This window comes from Chelonus insularis, unplaced genomic scaffold, assembly GCF_013357705.1.
Source record: "Chelonus insularis isolate UGA/USDA-ARS -01 unplaced genomic scaffold, ASM1335770v1 contig_399_pilon, whole genome shotgun sequence".
Classification (NCBI taxonomy): Eukaryota; Metazoa; Arthropoda; class Insecta; order Hymenoptera; family Braconidae; genus Chelonus; species Chelonus insularis.
Genome location: NW_023276554.1, coordinates 694,993 through 714,919, shown reverse-complemented (window position 1 = coordinate 714,919; position 19,927 = coordinate 694,993). Strand labels below are relative to the sequence as shown.

General features: G+C 34.6%; 1 protein-coding gene across 3 annotated transcripts; it reads left to right on the top strand.

Moving 5' to 3' along the window:
- Window positions 1-25: 25 nt before the first annotated feature.
- On the top strand, window positions 26-18,906 carry Bruce (BIR repeat containing ubiquitin-conjugating enzyme). Of its 3 annotated transcripts, XM_035085417.1 has the most exons (20): window positions 26-277; window positions 943-1,262; window positions 1,371-1,615; window positions 1,733-2,072; window positions 2,159-4,806; window positions 4,881-5,105; window positions 5,269-5,523; window positions 5,608-5,863; window positions 5,941-6,099; window positions 6,298-6,585; window positions 6,828-7,903; window positions 7,995-8,245; window positions 8,333-13,046; window positions 13,652-13,788; window positions 13,882-14,124; window positions 14,340-14,561; window positions 14,761-16,772; window positions 16,849-17,037; window positions 17,105-17,239; window positions 17,695-18,906. In XM_035085417.1, exons 1-20 carry the CDS (start codon window positions 100-102, stop codon window positions 17,968-17,970), a joined length of 14,169 nt encoding a protein of 4,722 aa, XP_034941308.1. In that variant the 5' UTR covers window positions 26-99; the 3' UTR covers window positions 17,971-18,906. The 3 variants fall into 3 exon arrangements, with proteins under 3 accessions (XP_034941308.1, XP_034941311.1, XP_034941309.1); XM_035085420.1 differs by lacking the exon at window positions 6,298-6,585; XM_035085418.1 differs by lacking the exon at window positions 14,340-14,561.
- The last annotated feature ends 1,021 nt before the right edge of the window (window positions 18,907-19,927 follow it).

The window sequence follows — 19,927 nt, the reverse complement described above, 5'->3', positions numbered from 1 at the left end:
GACGTTTTACTCAAAATATGGCGACCATTGGAACGCCATGTTTCTTGTGATGTTCGTGGTTTAGGCAATTTTTTGACTAGATTTAATCATATAAGCAAAATGGCTAATGATGATCCAAGTTTATTAAAGGAAGACGGTTATCTTAATGTAGATACAGAGTGTAAGAGTATTGTATATCATCCTAATTTAAACGTATTACTTATCACAACTGGCAATGCGCAAGTATACGTGTTTGATGTCAACTTCGGGGTAATTTTACAACGAAGTATTCTGTCTGGTAAGATGTTTCATCATGACAATCATTTTTTAAGAATACTTCCAGGTTTATACATCAACAATTTATTGTTTATTTTAATTCAATCATCGGAGGCTTATAAATTTTTGATTGTCAAGGTCGCATCTCGTTAAGTGTCAGGCGTGACCCTAGTCCTAGAACATTCACACTCGTTATTTCACAAGAATCGATTATTACTAATAATTGATCATTAAATTATTATAATTATATATTTATAATAAATATTTTGTTGAAGATTTTACATCACATTAAGAAATTTAAATTGTAAACTTTTATACCTTTGTCCTAAAACTGAAAACAATTATCTTACTTTCATACTATCCTTATGATCATCTTTTGTTTGTTTCATTTACAAGCTAAATTATTCGCCGACTAATTGAGTTTTCTAGATATCTAAGAGATAAAGTTTCATTTTCTAAGAAATAACTGAAATAATTATTTCTACGAATTTATTTCATACAGAACTTTGTCTTATGTCTTTTTTTAAAGATATACAGTAGCTTTAAATCATTTGAATAATTTTACTACACGATTACTTTAATTTTAGAATTATTATTTTTATTACATATTTTCATCTTATGTTATAGTTATTAAAACAATATTATTGAAGTAATATGATAAAAAAAATACATTTTTTAAAATTTTAGGTAAACCAGATGGGAAGTTGCAAGGAGTTTATCTTGGCGATGGTGTAGATAAAGTCTTATACACTGATGGCAGAGGAATTGGTGTAAGAAGTGATTACAATGGTGTTTTATTATTAGATACCATATTACAAACGCCGGTATCTAGAAGTGAAGACATCATAAAACTAGAGCTGTTACTTTCTGAAGCATGTCTGCTGCATCAGTGTCTAAGGCTTGTAGATCTTCCAGGAGTTAACAAAGTACAGAGTGTATTACAAGAGTTATCGAACAAAATCCTTGTTGCACAAGAAACGCAAAAAAAAGGTGTCAAAGCACAAAAAGTAAGGAGCATAAGTTATTTCTCTGAATATAAGATGAAATAGGAATATTTATAAATTTACTATTGTCATTAAAACTCAGTTATTAAGTTAATTATAAAATAATTACAGTGGAATACAATATGTCTGGAACTGCCACATGGAGTATTGAAACTTGTATGTTCTGGATTAGTAATGGAATTGAAAAAACAAAACAAACATATACCAGCTTTACCGATAGCTTCTGCCATTAACGAGCGACTGAACGGCCTACTTCCTGGCCTTATTTTAGAGAGTGTGCCTGCTGACAAAGTGTCGATGTTTAGTGAGGCAGCACGTCGTGAAACATTTGCAAAATGGCCCCACATGAATTATAAGTAAGTTGATAAAAGCTGTATAATTATGTTTTAAATCGATATTTGTTCACTAATTCGAAATAAGAAATAATTATAAATTTATTGTTAACAAGTATAGTAATTGAAAATTATCCTTAGGTGGGCTTTACCTGGACAAATGGCTCAAGCAGGTTTTTATCACGAACCCAATACAACAGCTGATGATAGAGCTATGTGTTTCACGTGCAACGTTTGTTTAGTTGCTTGGGAGCCAACTGATGAACCTTGGTCTGAACATGAACGTCATTCACCTGCTTGTCCATTCGTTAAAGGAGAGTACACTCAGAATGTACCTTTATCTGTCACTCTCGCCACTGCCCCGGCTTGTGAATCAAATGATACTGTGGAAATTATTAGTACAACAAATGTTCCTGGACTTGTAGCCACTGCATCACATAGTGGATATGTCAATATTTGGAATATTAGTAGCCAACTGAAGGTACTAGAATAATTAATATTTGTAAAATTAATGCTTTAGTAAGAAATCATTTAAAATCATTATTAAAATCCACAATTTTTTTTTAGGGTGAAGTATCATTTTATGTTGCATCTTGCGATCAAGAAGCTAATAATGAAGACGCTATACAGTTTTATGCTGCAAGGAATTTATCAACTCCGTACCTGTCGAATCTCAGTTCTGAAGGCGACTCTTTAGTTGATTTTAAGTCTGTGAATTTTCACAAAGTTCATTTAACAGCAATATCACTTGTGGGTGGACCAAAAACGTGTGTAGATGAAGTAAAAGCTAATAGTGGTAGTTTAGCGAGTCTTACAACATTAGCAGAAAGTGCAGATTCAAGTATCAGGCCATGTTTGGTGTGTGGAGTCTCTGTAGTGAATTCTGTGAGCAATGTGCCGCAGTTAAGGACACTAGAAAACGTATGGGCGGCCACCACGGACTTAGCAACATCGTCGTCATTAGTCCGTGCGATGAACAGTGTGAACAGTGCTGCCAGTGACAGTTTAGATATAATGAAAATAGCTGGTGATAAATATGTACCCGCTAAATCTCATTATTTAGTACTTTATGATTTCCATCATAAAACCGATTCAACACCACCGAATAAAGATGATATAACAAAAAATGTTAAATCTAAAAAGACCCTCTCAGGTACGGGAACAAGTGCTAGCTCTACAAGTGGACGTCAAGAGAGTCTTTATCAAGAATTATGCATGAGTAAATTTCTTTATGATGTGCCGGTTATCGAGGAAGTTGATTCGGAAATGGCAGTGAGTGCACACTTTGACGGAATGTTTTCGGGTAAAGATGGAACTTTAACTGCATCATCATCAAACACTTTATATTCTACTTCAGTTGGTTTGTATGTTCAACCTTCTGCCCAAAGTTCTCCACCTTATGATGCCAATTTCAATCCAATTGCTGATCCATTTGCCTCTACGTCAGACATCTCAGGATTAAATAAGAAATCATCGGATGCAGGAAAAAACATGAAAGCGGATCCAGTAGTATTGCAGACATTGTTAATTGATGCAGATCCTTCTTTACGAATTACTTTTGTTGGACCTACTAAAGATGAAAGACATTTATATGTTGCGCTTTGTCCTCCTACATCAGAGTCAATTTCAATGGAAATACCGTCTTTGAATACAAATCAAATGGATATTGACGAAGAGAGCGAATTTTTTACATCAAAGAGCTATATGTATTGGGACCACAATGATGAACCATCAGGAAATAAATTTATTAATGGCGAAAATCACAATGAAATAGGGTCTTCTAAGGCTTTAATATTAATATATGCATTAGATTTTTCAGATAAAGTTCCGAAACTTATTACTGAGCCAGTTGCCAAGAGAGAATTTCCAGCTGATCAGGCACCAGTAGAAAATGTTTTTCTACCATTACAAGACAAGTACAGATCACTTTCATTGAATAAAATTAATGGAAGTTCAAGCGAACCTCGTGGCCAAGTTGCCTTAGTATGTAAAGACGGTGTCGTAAGAATATTAGATCTGCCTACTATGAAGATAGTAAATGAAGCAAGATCAGAGTCGGAAAAATTTATTTCTGCTGCTTATTGCAGTAGATTAGATAGACTATGTGCTTGTACAAGCAATGGAGTACTCAGCTTTTTCATTACAACGGAAGAAGATGATTCTGCTGAAGAGAAAGATGATGCAGAAGATGTGAATATGGTAACAGAATCTGGAGCATTGAATAATGAACAACCAGCTCCTAGTACTTCTACTTCATCAGCAAGTTATCAAGAGCCAATTATCGCACACAGACCGAATTTGAATTATTCAGATTTACGCAGTTTATACGATTTAACACGTTTCGATAAACATTCTCCAGCATATGGAGCAACTGTGCCACCATGCTGGAGTGAAATGATAGCTCAACGGCAACGTCGTTATCCACAACATTTACATAAAACAGAAAATCAGCATCATACTCGCACTTGGAGACTTCAAAATGATTCAACAACGTGGGACGAACATGTATTCGAAATAACGTTACCAAAGAAAGTTGTTGAAACTATTGGTCGTGTGGATGTAAGATTTACTCTGCATTCACCATGCTTAGAGCCTCCAACAATTCAAGTTACTCTTCTGAAGCAAAATATTACAGGAGTTGGGCATCATAAATCTCCATTGACTCCTGTTGATGAAAGAATACATTTTAATTTAAATAACGAACAAAAAGGAGAGAATCCTATTACCAGTGAAGAATATCAAAGACAACACAATACTGAAATTCTTTGCGGTCCAATAAATCTAAAACGGTGTATGGATCTTTCTGATCATTCTGGATGTGTCACACTTACGAGTCCTAAACTTTTCCGCACAAAAGCTAGGACTCTTCTTGTTCACATTAAAGCACTCATTGATCCTGCCAAAGATGGTGCGGCTGCAACATCAAAGTCCCGTGGTAATTTGTACGAAAGTAAACCTCCAACTTCAAAGAAATTGAGAATAGATGATGCTGAACCATATATTCCCGGCGCTACAGTTGAAAGGATTGCTGCTAATGTTAATAAAAAATTAGAATACTACATTGGATGTGATTGGATTCACGAAATATCGATTACAGTAAGAACAGTACAACCAACAAGTATTCCAAATGAAAGAATACAACGATGGACGATGTTAGATTCTGCTTTGTTTACTGAAAATTTGCTGAATGTCGCATGTCTACAAGGGACCGATAAGTAGGGATTATTTTGTTAAATATTTTCTTCTACTAGTACTGTTAAACATATGTTTAATCAAACTTTTTTTATAGGTCTCTCATTGCACAGTCTCTTGCATTAGATATTCTTGTGTGGGTGACGGCAATCAGACTAGCGAGGCTGCGCGTCAGTCAGAATATTGCAGAAACAAAAGCAATGCAATTGGATACTATTCGTTGTGTCCAAGCTCGTTTACCGAATCTCTTGCGCACATGTCTTCTCTATGCCGGCAGAAGCATAGCTCACAAATGTGTTAAATTAATTATCATTTGCAGCGAGTAAGTTTCTTTACCATAATTCTTTTTATTAATGTATTGCATATTACATGATTCAAAAATAATCTATTTGAAATAATAAAAATACATACATCATATGCTTCTATGAACAGTATATTGCTTCTGTAAAACAAAATGCTATATTTTTGTTTTTTTTTTATTCTAGGGGCTTACGTAATCTGGACGACCTCACGTTGCATTCATTTGATGAAGCTGTCTTGTCTGTTATTGTTAATTTATTACCTCAAGTTGTTAGTATTCAGTGGGCAGGTTCATTGCGCTGGCTGGCAATTTTGATTACACGACTTTTACCTTTAGATAAAAACAATAGCGTTGCTCAGCAATGTATCACAATACTTCAACAAATTTCAGGAGAAATATCTAATCGTGTTAATCCGTATCATTTATTACTTGCAACGAGGTATGTTTGAAAGATGTTTAAAAAATTTTTATGAATTATTGTAAATAAAATAATTAACATGAGATTTAAATTATTACACCACAGATTTGGTTTATATACAAATCCATTTGAAACTGTTCTGTTCGACATGGAATCACCAATGCCTCCGAAATTGAACTCCTTACCATTGACATATTCATCAGTTGTAACTGGTGAACAAACTACATCATCTGTAATGTCATCAGGAAATCTGTATTCACAGGATCATATTGATTTAAGAGACTTGTTGACGTTACCAATGCATCCTAGTAGCAAATTGAAAGCTTTATGTACCAACCATAGCATGAAGGGTCTTTTAGAGGTATTTATTTGTTTGATGTTTGTATTTTCTATATAATCCCGAAAGGATTTATTAAAAATATCATTCTCTATCTATAGGTTGAACCACTTCATTTCACATGCCATACTGTTTCTGATGGTACAAAAATGGAAAAAATAGATCCAACTGGAAATACAGTCGATTTGGTTTCCAATCTTTACGACAATAATGTCACGAATAATGGTGTATCAGATTTTAAAACTATTAATCCCACTTATGTAAGTATTTAAACGTTATTTTTTTTATCTATTAGAGTAATTAAATCACAATTTTAGCTAGAATAATTTTATGGAGTCGAAATGTAACCAATATTAATAGGATAATTGATTATTGTTAGGATCGTTTTATTATTAATTCGTGTAACATAGTTTATTTAGATGAACGGTAATCGATGAAAAAAATTATGTACGTTATAGAATTTGGACTCCGGATCACTAGAACTGCACGCTACAAGCAAACAGAATTTACAAGCAATGATTAGTCATTGTAAGGCTGAAATGACTAAAAATCCATCGACACAACTATCACTAACACCAGACGATCTATCAGATAGTGATGAAGTGAACAATATAACAAGCAATAACCAGAAATGGCAAAACAATTCATCTAATTCGCATTCGTTAACTTCCAACATGCATAAAGAAAAATCATCCGCGAATATCAGCTCGACTACACACAAAGTCGAGGACAACCATGTAAAAAAGGTTAGATCTTATGCAGCTGATCGTCTCTGCCTCTATATATCTTCAGTTTCTGTTTCGTACGAGTCAATGATCGAATTTATTACGTTTATTACACTAATACAGCATATCTATTTCTCTTCTTATTTATATATTTCGATTCTTTATATCTTGATATATTCAATGCATTATTTTATGCCGTTAAATAGTTAAAAATATTATAAAAAAATAAATTGAAGTGACTAATAGTAACTATTTAATTTTAGCGGGATGAAGTAAATTTCCCATGGGGACGATTATTATGCTGGCCACCTCAACAGGCTTTAGTGGTAGAAAAAATGCATTCAGGAGCTCGACGATTTATTGTTTTGGATTTTGGAGCTCCCATTCTACTTACTGATTTAATGATTCCATCATGCAATGATTTGGTATCATTGTCAATCGACATTTGGACGAAAAGTGAAGAAGAAGATGGAATTCGATTGGTTGTTGCTAGTGATATTGGAACAAAACCACTTGTTGTTAATGATCTTCAACCACCGCCAGTATGCAGATATCTAAAAATAACAACTATTGGTCGATATGGAATGACTCCAGCAAGATGCAAAATACCTTTGGGAATGTTTTATGGACATATGGTAGTATTACCAGGTGAAGGTTACTCAGAGATGTCAGATGGACGAAGTGATGATTCCAGTCAGACAGATAACAATTTATTGTCAACCATTGATTCCCAATGTAGCATTTTATCAGCTTTAGCTGAAGATGTTCAGTGTCGCTTTAGTTTAGCGACTGAAAGACTGAAAAATCTACTTGATCCATTGCTTTCCACTGAAACACCTAATGTTATGCATATGCAACATTATTTATGTCGAGGAAAGAGTGTACTCGATAGTAAAGAACAACCATCAGCTAAGATCTTATCGACATACCAGGAATGTATTACATTCCAACATCAGCTGAATGTAGTTCGGTGTGTGTGGCGTCGATTAGAAGCTTGGAAAGGGGTTGAAGTGACTCCAACAGTTCAATTGTCTAGTATTCCAAGTGATAAACTAAGAATTCTTGGAGAAACTCTTTCAGATATTCTTCTTTATACTATTTATGAGATCGGACCTGTACCACCAGTTTCATCATCTTTATATGATATTTTCACCCCTACAATTTGCGAAAGATTCTTCCATTCAGTTTGTGTGGTAACTCCTGCTCCACGACTTCAACTTCATGCTGCTGCACTTTTGGCTCGAATGGCTGGACATCAGCCATGGTGGGGTAATTTCTTAGCTAATACGTTAGTTAATCTGTATTCTACATCTTCAACACACATTTTTCCACAAGATAGGTATGTAAAAATAAAATGATAAAATCGAATTTAAATAATTACGAATATTATGGATATATTCTAAATTTATGATTGTGTTAATAATTTTCAGAGTCTTTATTTTATTGACATTCCTTGGCCGTAAATCCTTGATTGCTGGAGCGAATAAATCCTCTGTAATTGATTCAATGGTTCGTACATTGGGAAAACTATTGGTTCCATTATCTAGTGATCAACCTTTTAATGTCGCTCGTCTTGATACAACTCTTATTGGTTGGGTGCTACTATTTCTATCAGTGTGTTTAGATACTACTGCCAATCATGGTAGTGGTTCCGAGGATAATGATAAAAATAAAGATCAAGGTATTTCATGAGAATACAATAAGATCATGCTAACTTATTATGCTTTGAATTGATAACTAATATCAATTTTTTTATTTTTATGTTCAGGCATATCTTCACGTTGGGAATTTTTACAAGGTGAGTCAGCAATGCAGCGAAAATATGTCAATGCCAATCGATCGAGTGATTCAAAAAATTTCCGGCGATCCTTAGTAAAGAGATATATGCATCGAAAACCACAATTACATGAAATTCAACTCGGAAAGAAATTTATTCAAGTTTCATCGGCACCAGTATTTGGAGCATGGGTATCAACACCATCAATGACTTCAGGGTTGTCGAATAAATTAGAAGCTCTCAAAAATCATGAAAAGCATTTGAAGAAAACCCTCAAACAACATTCGGCATTTAGATTTTTTAAAGACATGATGAAACGCAATGATCCTCAACATATACCTTGTGCAAATCGCAGTAGCTGTTCCTCATTACCACCTAAATCAGATCTTCCTGAAATTGATGTTGACGGAATTATTAATTTATCACATCAATATGTGTTGCCTGTTGCACGAGGGCTCATTTCTCTTATTTTAAATAATGCAGCGAATGTAGATATGTTTTTATTGGCGTGTAAGGTAGTTGCTAGATTAGTTGTATCTACAAGACCTGTGATAAGTTTAGGAGAATTAATGACTGAAGAACAACTTTCCAAGTTGATCAAATTGGCAACAGGTAACTCAGATACTGCTTGGACATCTCATGCTATTTCTTGTTTGCTTCAAGATTTACTTGAAGGAGCAAGACTGTTTCCGAAACCTCCGTCAAGTCAAGGTAGTAGCCCATCAGAAGAAAGTTTTGAGACTGCTTCAAATGAAGGCCAGACCAGAAGTAATGATTTGGGAGAAATTTCTGAATCAAGCAGATCAGGATCGAATTTGACCAATGAGGGAATCTTTACTGAAGGCGAAGGAGATGAAGATACACAAAGTAGTATTACAGCAGTGCCACCAACGCCATCGACTTCTAAATCCAATGGATTTGACTTATTACCTTCTTTGTTAGAATCTGATGATAGTGAGTTAGATGATTTCTTGGATGACATTTTAGAAAGAGGTAAAAATATGTTAAAGAAGGGAAATGCTATATCTAAAATACCGCCTCTAGCAAATTCAGGAATATCTTTGGCCTTAGACTCTCGACTCGAGTATGGAGTTGAAATGGGAGTGGAAATAGCTTTGAGACGTTATTCCACCCTTGGAGCCTACAACTTATTATTAAGTATTAATGCTTCAATACAATCACCATCAGAAACGAATCGTTCACAGCAGTCTTCTTCAAGAAACAACACGACTAATACCAGAAATCAAGACATAAGAGTATCAACAGATCCACCACCTTGTAGTTTAACGATGTTGACTCGATGTTTTGATAAAATATTTTCTGATTTGTCTCTTCAGACATGTGGTACAAATTTAGAATTAGTGCTTCAACTATGGTTAACATTAAACTTGGATGCATCAAAAGATTCATCAACTACACCACCTAATCAATTCGATCCATCATTGACGCCAGTTATTCCTTTAAGCTCTACAGCTATTTCTGGACTTATATCAGCACTTCTTTGGCATCCTGGAGTATCATTACGTGCATGGTGTTTAGCTTTGCAAACATTAACCCTTGCCAGTAATGAACCAATGCTTAGTGATTATATGAATCCAAACATAAGTGCACCTTTGGATGGATTACTAGGTGGAATGGCCAGTTGTATAGTTAAAGATCGTAATATGGGTCCAATGCTTTTGAGATTACTCTCTGGAAATGGACTAAATGTTGAATTACGTGACAAGCAATATATGATTGCTGGTCCTAAAGTAGGACTTGCTTTACAAGACTTTTTAGTTCGACTTGAAATGCGCTGTGATGTGATAACACCAGAAAGTGCTCTTGGAAATACCTTAAAAGAATTATTATTATGGGTTGTATATCAATTAGTACAACCAGGAGGTGCTCTTGTTGCTCGTCGTGGTCCTTTAGATGCTCAGTGCATCCTTATTACATCATTAATCAACTTAAACTTTATTAATACAGATTTGGGTACTGCAATGAGCATAACTGAATGTGTTGGTGTATTAGTATCAAGATATGTCCGTTCTACACGTGTTGGTGCTCAATGCCGAGGCAATGAAGACTCAACTAATCATTCAGGTGGATTTGACGGCCTTTTTGCTTGCGTACTTGGTGGTGGTAGTAAACAAGGTCGTCCTACATCTTGGGATGCTCTGGTTGTAGCTTTAGTTAAATTAGTATGTAAACTCGTCCAGACGCCATTACCGAACGCACGGTTACCCCGAACTGACAATTCAGTAGATATGGAAATAGGAGATTTATCTCAAAGATCAGGAATGAGAGATATAGATCAACAAGAAAAGTTAGATATATCTCAAACAGATGAAAGCAAAGTTGCTGAACAACAACAACAGCCATCGATGAGAATGAATCAAGGAGCTACGCCTAAACCTAAATATCCTTGCATGGCAGATACAGTTTTGCAGCATGAACCGACAATGATGAGATTACTTGGAGCTTTAGGATATAGTACAGGTTCATCATTAGCAATGTTGTTTGGAGAAGAGTCCACAACAAGTACTGTATCAGATCTTGGAGATGCAACTTCTATTCCCGATGCTACTTTTATTCTTTTAATGGCTTTAATGAAGAAGGCTACAAGTCCAACTTTAGTGTTAAATCCATTATATCGTTATTTGTCATCATCTGAGGAACAAATAGGTACAGATCGTCATGTTGAAGCAATGCAACTATCAGAGCCACTACTTTGGTACATTTTAAAAGTTTTAGATAACGAATCCTCTTTAGCAATTTTTACGGAAATGGGCGGTGTAAAAGTACTCTGTCAGAATATGGTTAAATCTAGTTGTGAAACCTTTGATAATGGAAATGCTAGCACATCAACGCCTGGTGTTATTGCTCTTGTAATGCAGCATCTTTCAAACGCACCTAATTTGGCAGTTACAGCATCGAGCAGTAAAAAATCAGGATCTATAGAAACCTATGAAAATGGGTTATTGAACTTTGCTCCATTAGGAACCATATCTTGGGTAAAACCAATGGTTGAATCAGCTGATGCATTAATTCAAAATGTTGCTCCTCACAGGAGAGCAAGAACTGCTGCTTGGTCTTATCATTTCTTTCCAGGTGAAGCTTGGGTTGATTTAACGATTACACTTCCTTGTGCTATTCTCTTGAGAGAAGTCGAACTGCATCCTCATCCTGCTGCACTAGTCACTTGTCCATCAGCTGTAGCACTCGAAATTTCCCGAGAGGGTAATTCTGATCTTACACCAGTTTGCCCGCCAATGCTTACGGCAGGATTGATGTCTATTCGGCTTACTTTAGCCCAACCTGAAGTTGCTACATCTGTATTAGTACGTCTGTATAAACCTCGAGATTCTTCAAATTTAAGTTTGAGTCAAATTAGAATATTAGGAACTACAGCCTTTGGAGAAATTAAAACTCGTAATGAAACAATCGATGAAGAGCAACTTACAAAGACAAGTTTAGGATGGCTCAGACTTATTCATCAATGTTTATCCGTGAGTGCATTATCGTCAACATTATCTCGAGAGGTGCTTAACTCTGCAGCATCAGTACCAGGACTGGTTGGAGCCTGCTGTAGTCTTCTTTTGCTTCCAGCTCCTTCACTCTTTACTCCTAATTTAGAGAAAGTTCTTTTACAACTTGGATTACACTCTCGAGAACTAGGACTTCAACTGATTAGTTTATTACTGAATAACAGATGTGCACCATTGTTTCAAGTAACCCCATCATCGCAAAAGACGTCGACGGTACAGTTGGTTGTCGAGCTTCTTCAACAGTTATGTACAGCTCAAGATCCCGGTACTGAAAGTCGAATATTTGCAGTACTCACCTGGCTTCATACGTCTGCTATGACTATAGTCTCAAGAGTTCTACGCAATAATCCAAATGTTGTTAGTCCACCTGCAATTTACATTCACTGTATATCAACAATAATTTGGAAGACACATGAAGTAGATGATCGTGCTTACAATCTGGAAAATATGTTAACAGATGATCTTTTCAATTATCTTTACCAGTGGACTTTGTCATTGAAACCACATTCGGTATTAAAACAAGCAATTGATGCCACTCTATGCGCTTTTTGTTATGTGAAACCATCGCTTTTCCTTACACTTCTTCAGAAAGTTAAAATTCTTGTTCCGAATTTACCTACCGATCAATTTGCATCAGTGTCAGATGATCGTAAAGAAAGTGAAGGACAAACTGATGATAGAAAAAGTGAAGCCGATTCAGAAGAGTGGTATTGTCGTTTACATTTATCGGAAGGTAATCATTTACAGCTAACTGAAGGACAACTATTGACAGTAGCAGCTGCAGCACGATCTCCTCCTGGAATTCAACAACTTATTGATTCGGGACTTCCGGCTCTATTGGTTGCCATTATAACTGACTTTTGCAAGTTAGAGAAGTCAAAGCAACAAAATGGTACATCCGAAGACGACAAGAGCCAGAATATTAATGTGATGAATAGTGGCTTGACTGATAGTGACAAAGCTGAAGAAGCCGCTTACCAAAGTTCTAATAATTCAAGCGGTTTAAATATGATGGAACCGGACAGTATTGCAGCAGTATTGGAGTTTTTGACACTTGTTTGTTCTGAAGGAAAAATGCGTGATTGGCTTGGTCGAGAAGGACGTGGTTTTTGGTTGCCTCTCGCTTCATTACTCAGTAATAGACCTGTTGAAAACCCGTCGATTACATTTGCTAGGTAAATATTTTCTTTAAAAAGCTCTAAGTAATTGTTTAGAACAATTATATAGTCATTATAGTTATTAAATTTCTCTTGGAATTTGAGCGTTTATTTTTTTAAGTAAATGCATTTTTCAGATTAATTTTTTTCCAACTCTTAATTTTATTTATCTGAATATGTCAGCTATGCGTTATCATAATTTTTTTTAGTTTTATAGTATATGAAAAGTTATTTTGACCTATATTTCATTTTTATACTGTTGTTGAAAAACCTTGACACAAAACGTGAAAAATAAAAGGAAGAAATATTTTACTGCAGCTTTTATATAAGAAAAAGAAATGAAAATGTCCGCTTAACTATTTTAATTAGAGTTCCGTAAGCATTAAACTAATGAAAGTTAGAAAGAAATTTAACTTAAACTCAAATATTTTTTATAAGACATTATAATCATGGTAAAGATAATCATTAACAGTTATAAAATAAATATTTAATGAATATCTATGCTGAAGAAACAATATAAAAATACTTAAATATTAAAATGTTGATGAAAAAATATTAAACTTTATTCTGAAGTCATAAATAAGAATACAAAAATGAAATAGCATTATTATTTTTTTTCTCAGAATTAATGTATCTTACACGAAGTTGGAGAGCTCAATGATAAAGTTCCTCTCCAAGTGCTGTTGGTGTCACCCTTATAATCAAAAGTTACTTGCTGAATTGTTGACTGATGTCATCCTCCAACAACGTGTTTCACCCAGTGAGTAGCTTTTAATAATCATCAATAGTTAGATAGTTTTATGAATAAATTTCAGTATAAAATACTTATAATTGTTCTTCGCTTTGATAATAGATGTGAAGTATTTCCATGGAATTTCTGGATTTACTAGACGATTGATTCTTCAATTACTATTGGAAGGAGAGAAAGTATTAGTATCAGTAACCTCTGAAATTCCAATGACAATATCGAATTCAACTACGAATCAATCTGTTCCTTCAATGCCACCACATCCAGCTCATCCTTTGGGACATTACCATCAATTATTGTATATTTCAACACAATCAACAGTAGCAGATATATTACAACAAGTCTCTGGTGAGTAAATTTTATTTCTACAAATGTTGATACTTTTTTAGAATGATCTAACTTGATATTTGTCTTTGTATTGTTTTTCACCCTGAGAATGTGTCCCTAGAGCATTTGTACTTGATATAAATGAAAAAAAAATGTTTAAAGGATCGACAAATTCTTTGTTCTAATCGATTTAAAGACTTTTTGAAATATAAAAAATTACCTCCGTGGTAATACAGGTACTTGGCTTACTTTACTACTATCCAATACCTATAAGGACAATGAAACTAATACAAGTGGAACAAATCGTTCTCGAGAGCTTTGGGAATCGGGTATGGCGTTTGTGGTGGATACCTTGAGCGTAGCAGCAGGAAATACAGCCAAGGATAAAAGAGCTAAGGAAGCTTCAAATAGATCTCAAGCTCGTGGACCCATCATAAGAAAATCCCGTTTAAGCTCGGGTATGACTCCATAATTACGCTCAAATTTTCTCTTATGTATCCCTTATGTTTTTCGTTTACCCTGAGGACAAAATAGTTGTCGGTCTCTTTCCCGATCCCGTTGTTATGTCCGACCTAATTTCTTTACATTTATGTACATCAATTCGTGATTATAATAAATATTAATCAATATTTTAATGAGATGGTTTTTATTTTTTAGATGGGCCATCATCATCTTCTAAGGCTACAAGTACAAGTACTCAAGGAAGTTCAGTAAATTCGTCAACTCAACAGTACTTGACACACTCATCTCGACCGAATGTACCATTACCATCACAATTATGCATCGCTCAACTTCTAGCAATTGCTGAAGACAGTGGATTATCTTTATCAGACCCTTGTCTGCATTTAGTTCTTCGACAACGTAATAAAGATACAAAAGATGATGCAGCTAAATTTGATGACAATGAGTTGTTAAATCATCGTTGTATCGAAAGTGCGCTAGGAGTATTTAGTGCAGGAGGCGGCTTGGCAGTATTGGCGAAGCATCTTCCTCTTATTTATCCTGACTCTGGTCGACCTCCGGCATTTGTTGAAAAATCTCCGTCGCCTGAACAAACTGATACCGAATGGGTAAAAGTTGAAGCTAGTGAAGATATTTATGAAGAATTAGAAGAAGCTGGAAATTCAAATTCTCCTCGTTCAGCTCCTCCGGTTCCTCACGTGCCACTACATTCCTTAGCAGCATTCGGTCTATTTCTCAGACTTCCGGGTTATGCAGAAGTCTTACTAAAAGATAGAAAGCAAGCTCAGTGTCTTTTGAGATTAGCTTTGGGTGTGACAGATGATGGAGAAGGTGGTGACATTCTCAGTTCTTCAATTGCTTCTTCTTTACCAACATTACCATTTCAAGTATTGAAACAATTGTTGGAAGCGACACCACCTACTACAGATGATGGATTATTACTTCGAAGAACAATGGTTGAAGTAGGTGCTGTTCTTTTACTGCTTAATTGTTTGGCAGTGTTCACTCATCAAACTGGACAAAATGAGCCGTCAGATCAAAGAATTGGCCAAACTGGCAACAGAAGTGACGATAAATCTCATTTATATTGGGCAAAAGGAACTGGTTTTGGCACTGGATCAACAATGCAATCTTGGAATGTAGAACAGGCACTTCTTCGACAAAGATTTGAAGAGGAGCATGTGACCATACTCTTACGAGTATTAGCCAGTTATGTAGGTTCAGGAAGTCAGCCTCAACGTGAACTTCCTGCAACATTTGCTGAGCTCATTTCTCGATCGTGCCTTCTCTCAGCATTATCTTCATATTTGAGAAATGATTCTGTTTTAGATATGGCAAGACACATCCCTCTATATCGCGCAGTTCTACAACTATTAAGATCGATGGCTTTATCATCACAGTTAGCTCCACTTTTACTTCCTAGATCAGGAAGATCAACCGATCCTTCTATCGTTTCATTACTATCAAGTATGAGAGTTTGTGTTAATACTTATGTTCATAAGATTAATCGTACACGTGGTAATAAATCTAAAAATTCTACTAAGTATCCTGATGATACTGAACAAGATGAAGGATTGGCAACATTAATACCAGATATTCAAGAGAGTGCAACAATAGTACAGAATGCAACTTCTAGACTGACTGTAGTTGGTGAAGAGCTTGCAGGTCCAAGTCCTACAGCTCCAGAATTACCATTAAAATCTATAGAACAACGATATCTTGAAGTGATGAAGAATCTTCAATTTGATACATATGAAATGATTTCTGAGAATCCAGATGGTGGAGGATATCGATTTGCGGTATCTTATCACTTTGAATCAAATATGAAAGCAGCTGGTGATAGAAGCCATCCAACAAGAGTCAAAAGATTAGCGCAGGAAGCGGTAACACTGTCTACAGCATTACCATTGTCATATAGTAGCAGTGTATTTGTCCGTTGTGATTCTGATCGTCTAGATATTATGAAAGTCTTGATAACTGGACCAGCAGAAACGCCATACGCCAATGGCTGCTTTGAATTTGATGTCTATTTTCCCCCTGACTATCCTAATAGTCCTATGCTGATAAATCTGGAGACAACTGGACGCCATACTGTGCGATTTAATCCTAATTTGTATAATGACGGTAAAGTTTGTCTCAGTGTTCTCAATACTTGGCACGGAAGACCGGAGGAGAAGTGGAACGCTCATACTAGTAGTTTTCTACAGGTAAAGTGTAGAGTTATATGGTTCGATACTTGAACTGTATTAATTAAATTACGTCTAACAAGCTTTTTTTCAACAGGTTTTGGTGTCAATTCAGTCGTTAATATTAGTACCAGAACCTTACTTTAATGAGCCAGGGTACGAGAGGTCGAGAGGTACAACTAGTGGTGCTCAATCTAGTCAAGAGTACAATGCTAATATTTGTCTGGCAACTGTAAAATGGGCAATGCTTAACCAAATTAAAAATCCGTGCCCTTGTTTCAAAGAAGTAAGTATCATTATGCAATACAATTATTAAATAAATGTGCTCTAATAAACTTTATTCGTCATTTCAGGTTATTCACACACATTTCTGGATAAAGAGACATGAAATTGTAGCTCAATTAGAAGGCTGGATTATGGATATGGAAATGCATGGATCTGATAGACGGTCTGCTCGGACTATTTCTTTGAATGCTCTTGCTTTGAGGGTAAGTCATTTTATATATTTCTTTTTGATGTTTAAGTAGTTTAAGAATTGAGAAATATGCAAATAATTTTCTTTTTTAAGTTACGTCTTTTAGTATTTTTCACAAGTATTTCTGAAAGAAAGTAAAAATTCCTTGATGTTTTTATTGACGAATAAAATATTTCATAGTTGATATAATGAATGAATAGGTTTTGCTTTAAATTTTGTTTATTTAATAAATAAATTACTGAGAAATTATACTAATATAATTAAGTATCGTCTATACATTTCGTTCTATACAATACAATCACTTGATATATTTAAAATTTTTGTGAGAAAATACTGTTCTTGCTCTTAATGCAATTGGGTTTAATTATTATCTTGTATCAATTAAATTAGTCAATTTCATCCAATTATATTCAACTGGTCTCAAATTTATTCATTTGATTGATTGCACTTGAAATTGTATTTTCTCAGAGGCACTACAGACTTCTGCGAGAAGCGCTTAATAAACTGCCAACTCCTGAGGGACTTGAAGACCTTGTGGAGCCTTTACAGTCTCCGGGCTCTCCTTTGGAAATGTCAGAAACACCAGGAACTCCGAATACGCCACCCACAAGTACAACGTCAACGGCTATGTCATTGAATAATTCCGTTACCCCATTAACAAATGCAAGTGGCAGTAATCACGTTCATCACGAAATCGATACCGACGTAGAAATGGAAAAGATGGTGTCGAAAGTTTGTGAATAGCTAATGCGTGTATTAATAGAGATTGTTGGACCTTTTGAAAAGTCTATTGACAGTGTTATAAACAATATCATCAATAGTAATGAAATTGAAAAAACAGCGAAACAAAATATCACTACTTGACTACAACTCAATTTACTCGAATTCAATGCCTCCATCGATAAGGAGCACTATTGAGTAATAAGGAGCCACAAAATAAATATTGCAAAATGAATACAATGGTATTAAAAAAATTTTTTTTTACTTATTTCATTTCATAATCGTTCATTTTTATTATCAGCCGCGAGAAAATTAAAAAAAAATTTGGTTTAACTATGACTGAGTGAATAAGGGACTTTTTTTCATAAGTAGGTAGAGAATTGTTTTTACTATTATTAATGTCAAACTTTGTCATCAAGAGAGTACCCGAGGAAACGTATGAATGGGATTGAAAAAAAAAAGAGAATAAAAAAAAATCCACATGTCTGCTACAACTACTATATGTACACTGCTAAACTTTTATTCTGAACTACTTGTAAGTCCCAAGTGTAATAGATATAATATTTATTATACGTGTTCCTCACTTACGTAGTCAACTTCGTGATTGAAAAAAAAAAAAAAATAATAATAAATATATTTAAATGAGTCACGTTTAATAAATGAAGCGGCAACTCCATTGTGTAGCACATAAAAGAAAAAACAAAGATACATTGTAAATAATTTGCCAATAAGTTTACTTAGTATATGACTATTGACGCATATGTGTTTCTATTTTTAAGAGTAACTACATAAAAAAAATAAAACAATACAAACGTTAAAAAAAAAAAAAAAATAAACTCGCTATACCACGAAGAGCCGCGTACGATTCGCAGCTCCATTTCTGAATAATTGAGTCGAAAAGTGCATGAGATCAGGAGAGTGTGTTGATAGTTATTTATAATAAACGAGTATTACCATTTATATTCGTTTACTTTCATTATAAGTTATTATATTATTTAAATAACTATGGTCCTTTTCATTAAATTTGTTTATTTGTCGTCTTAGAGTTTTAAACAAGAATTAACTATTCGTAGTTGGATAAGTCAATCCAAAGCAAATTAGAGAAGAGGATAGACGGCGTCATGGAAACATGTTAGAAGCTTCATCAAAGTTGATGCGAATTCTAAGTAGGAAGTTCACCCAGACCATTATACAGACTCTGGTATTCTCTGGTTCATTTATACTCTTATCTACACTAGGGTGTATTGAGATCTGTGGTCCGTCCATGGCTATATTTTGGCAGAGAAATACGTAGCTATACTATATATATGTATATATATATATATATATATATATGTATACATAGTATACATTGCTACTGAGATCTTGCCCACAGCTACTTAGTGGATCGTTTGCTCCTTCAAATCAATAAGTGTGTTAGTGTTTCAATAGATTATTGTTACAGGTACATTCTCTTGATTATCATGGATATTCTCTCGTTAGAGAACTAATAGAATTCCATCAGTCTACATGTTAACAAAAACCGAAATAGTATAACAATGGAAGGTTGACTCGAATGAATACATCTGTGGACCGTAGTAGCTCTTCAGCTAATGATGCTTGAATTTCTGAATCAAGTTACGTTAAATTAATAGAACATATATATATATCTCATCCATGAGTATCACATCATACTTCTTATAGTTGTAAAATTTAAATTTTTCAAATGAATTTTATATTTTTCATATTTTTAAAACAGTATAGCTTTTAAAACAATAACTCTTTTTTAATATAAGAAAAAAATTTTTTTATTATTATTCTAGATAATACTGAACAACTTTAAAAATTGCTCCTCAATTTGAAAGGATTCGATTCTTAAGCTTTTTCAGAATTATCTAAAGCTTGATACAAATGTAAGATCTTTCCGAGTCTTGTTTCAGAGATAGTAGATATTCTTAAAGGATAAGAATATGTACAGATCAAAAGCTTAAAAAGTCATGGG